Source organism: Protobothrops mucrosquamatus, unplaced genomic scaffold (genome assembly GCF_001527695.2).
Source record: "Protobothrops mucrosquamatus isolate PMUCROS unplaced genomic scaffold, P.Mucros_1.0 scaffold2893, whole genome shotgun sequence".
NCBI classification, from domain to species: domain Eukaryota; kingdom Metazoa; phylum Chordata; class Lepidosauria; order Squamata; family Viperidae; genus Protobothrops; species Protobothrops mucrosquamatus.
The window spans coordinates 113,977-116,285 of NW_015388921.1; the positions used below are offsets into that span (position 1 = coordinate 113,977).

At 46.5% G+C, this 2,309-nt stretch overlaps 1 protein-coding gene across 1 annotated transcript in view; it reads left to right on the plus strand.

The window, feature by feature from the left end:
- Positions 1–1,001, plus strand: part of LOC107296608 (coiled-coil domain-containing protein 158-like) — a gene marked incomplete at its 3' end in the record, with an annotated part of 38,418 nt that extends 37,417 nt beyond the window's left edge. The window contains exon 17 of the mRNA XM_015825954.2: positions 885–1,001. Within this exon, the coding sequence (XP_015681440.2) occupies positions 885–1,001 (117 nt within the window). The remainder of the gene's footprint in view (positions 1–884) is intronic.
- Between the last annotated feature and the right edge of the window lie 1,308 nt (positions 1,002–2,309).

Genomic DNA, 2,309 nt, shown 5'->3' on the forward strand with positions numbered 1-2,309 from the left:
GATCACCTCAATGTTGCTTGTGGGGAGGGATACCTGTGGGGGCCAGGCAGGGTTGGGGGAAATCCAGGGGGTCTCTGGCAGGTGGGGCAGTGGGCAGGAGGCTCGTCCTGCAGGGTGAGGCAAGGCAAGGCGAGGCAGGGCAGGGGAGCCATTGTCGCAGGGCAAGGCGAGGCAGGGGCCGGGGCAGCTGCTGCCTGACGCCATCGGCCCCTGCCCACAGAGGCCAGTGAGTGTATGGGTACTGGGATGCATCCGGCCTTTGGACCTCGGCAAGTTAGCGGGCGGCTGGTTGAAGAGGGACGGTTGCCATCTCCAGGGCATGGCACGCGTGCCCACAGAGAGGGCTCTGAGTGCCGCCTCTGGCCATAGGTTCGCCACCACCGTGATAAGAATTGGCGGGCTGGAGAACTGGAGGGGAAGCCTACATTTCAAACTAATTGGAGAATTTATGACTGTTAATCGGAGGAGGGAATTGTGCTTTGATACTATGTGCTCAGGGGAGGGGAATCCAGTTTTTGGCTTCGATTATGTTAGTGCCGATGCTATGCTTCTCTAATAAAGATTCTTTAAGGTAAACAATGCCTCGGCGTTCTTTGAAGAGTTTCATCTGTCGGAACCATGACAACCTGTTCTATTGAGCCGTGGTGGTGCAGTGGTTAGAATGCAGCACTGCAGGCTAACTCACTGCTCGCTCCAGGAGTTCGATTCTGACCGGCTCAAGGTTGACTCAGCCTTCCATCCTTCCGAGGTTGGTAAAATGAGGACCCAGATTGTTGGGGGCCATAGGCTGACTCTGTAAGCCCCTTAGACAGGGTTGTAAAGTACTATGAAGCGGTATAATGAGTCTAAGTGCTATTGCTATTCATAAGCATCTCCTTCTCCAGGAGCTGCAGGGACCAGGACACACTGTGGGTTCCTCCTCCGTGAAGCAGCGCTATTCATCCTTGCCTCACTCGTCCAGTGCGCCATCATGTCAAACATTTGCAGGCCATATCTCTCATGTAAGTACCGTGTCTGCTCTGGAACACGAAACATCATGGCCGCCATCCTAACGCTCTTCCTCCATCCTCTATCCAGCTCCGGTGTAGGCTGCCTGTTGTCTCCCCCCCGCTTTCTGGAATGTGCTCCCTCCTTCTTAGGAAGCTACCATTTCTGTTGCTAAGCGAAGCCTTTCTTAAGTGAATTTTGCCCCATATAATGACTTTTCTTGCTACACTTGTTAAGTGAGCCACTGCAGACGTTAAGTTAGTAACACGGTTGTTAAGTGAGTCTGGTCAGAAAGTCGCAATGGGGGTTCACATGATCCCAGGACGCTGCAACCATCATACAGTATATACATGCCAGATACTGAAATTGCTGGAATTGGGTATGTTTAGTTTAACGAAGAGAAGGACGAGGGGGGGGGGACAGGATAGCAGTCTTCCAATATCTCAGGGGATGCCCCAAAGAAGAGGGAGTCAAGCTGTTCTCCAAAGCGCCTGAAGGCAGAACAAGAAGCAACGGATGGAAACTAATCAAGGAGAGAAGCAACCTGGAACTAAGGAGAAACTTCCTGACAGAACAATTAACCAGTGGAACAACCTGCCTCCAGAAGTGGTGAATGCTCCAACACTGGAAGTTTTTAAGAAGAGACTGGACAGCCATTTGTCAGAAATGGTATAGGGTTTCCTGCCTGAGCAGGGGGTTGGACTAGATGACCTCCAAGGACCCTTCCAACTTTATTATTATTATTATTATTATTATTATTATTATTATTATTGTTGTTGTTGTTGTTGTTGTTGTTGTTGTGTCTGAATTTTGATAACATGACTGTGGAGATGCTGCTTTGTATCACTGCAGGCTTTTCTTCACAGGCTGAGAATCATGTTCAACTTTCTGAATATTCCTTCTTCTGTCTTTAGTCTTTTAAATTCCCAAACTTTTATTATTTTAGCTATATTTTACAGTTTTTGCTGTAGCACTCATTAATTATGTCAGTGAGTCAGATGTACAACTCTTGTTCTTGATTAGATCGTGCGTGTGAAATGAGTGCATTTTCTAGCTATTTGCGAGGAATAGAGGAACTTTTTAATTCCTCAAGATTGCAGTAAATAATAATAATAATAATAATAATAATAATAATAATAATAATAATAATAATAATAATAATAATAATAATAATAATAATAATAATAATAATAATAGAGTTGGAAGGGACCTTGGAGGTCATCTAGTCCAACCCCCTGCTCAGGCAGGAAACCCTATACCATTTCAGACAAATGGCTGTCCAGTCTCTTCTTAAAAACTTCCAGTGTTGGAGCATTCACCAC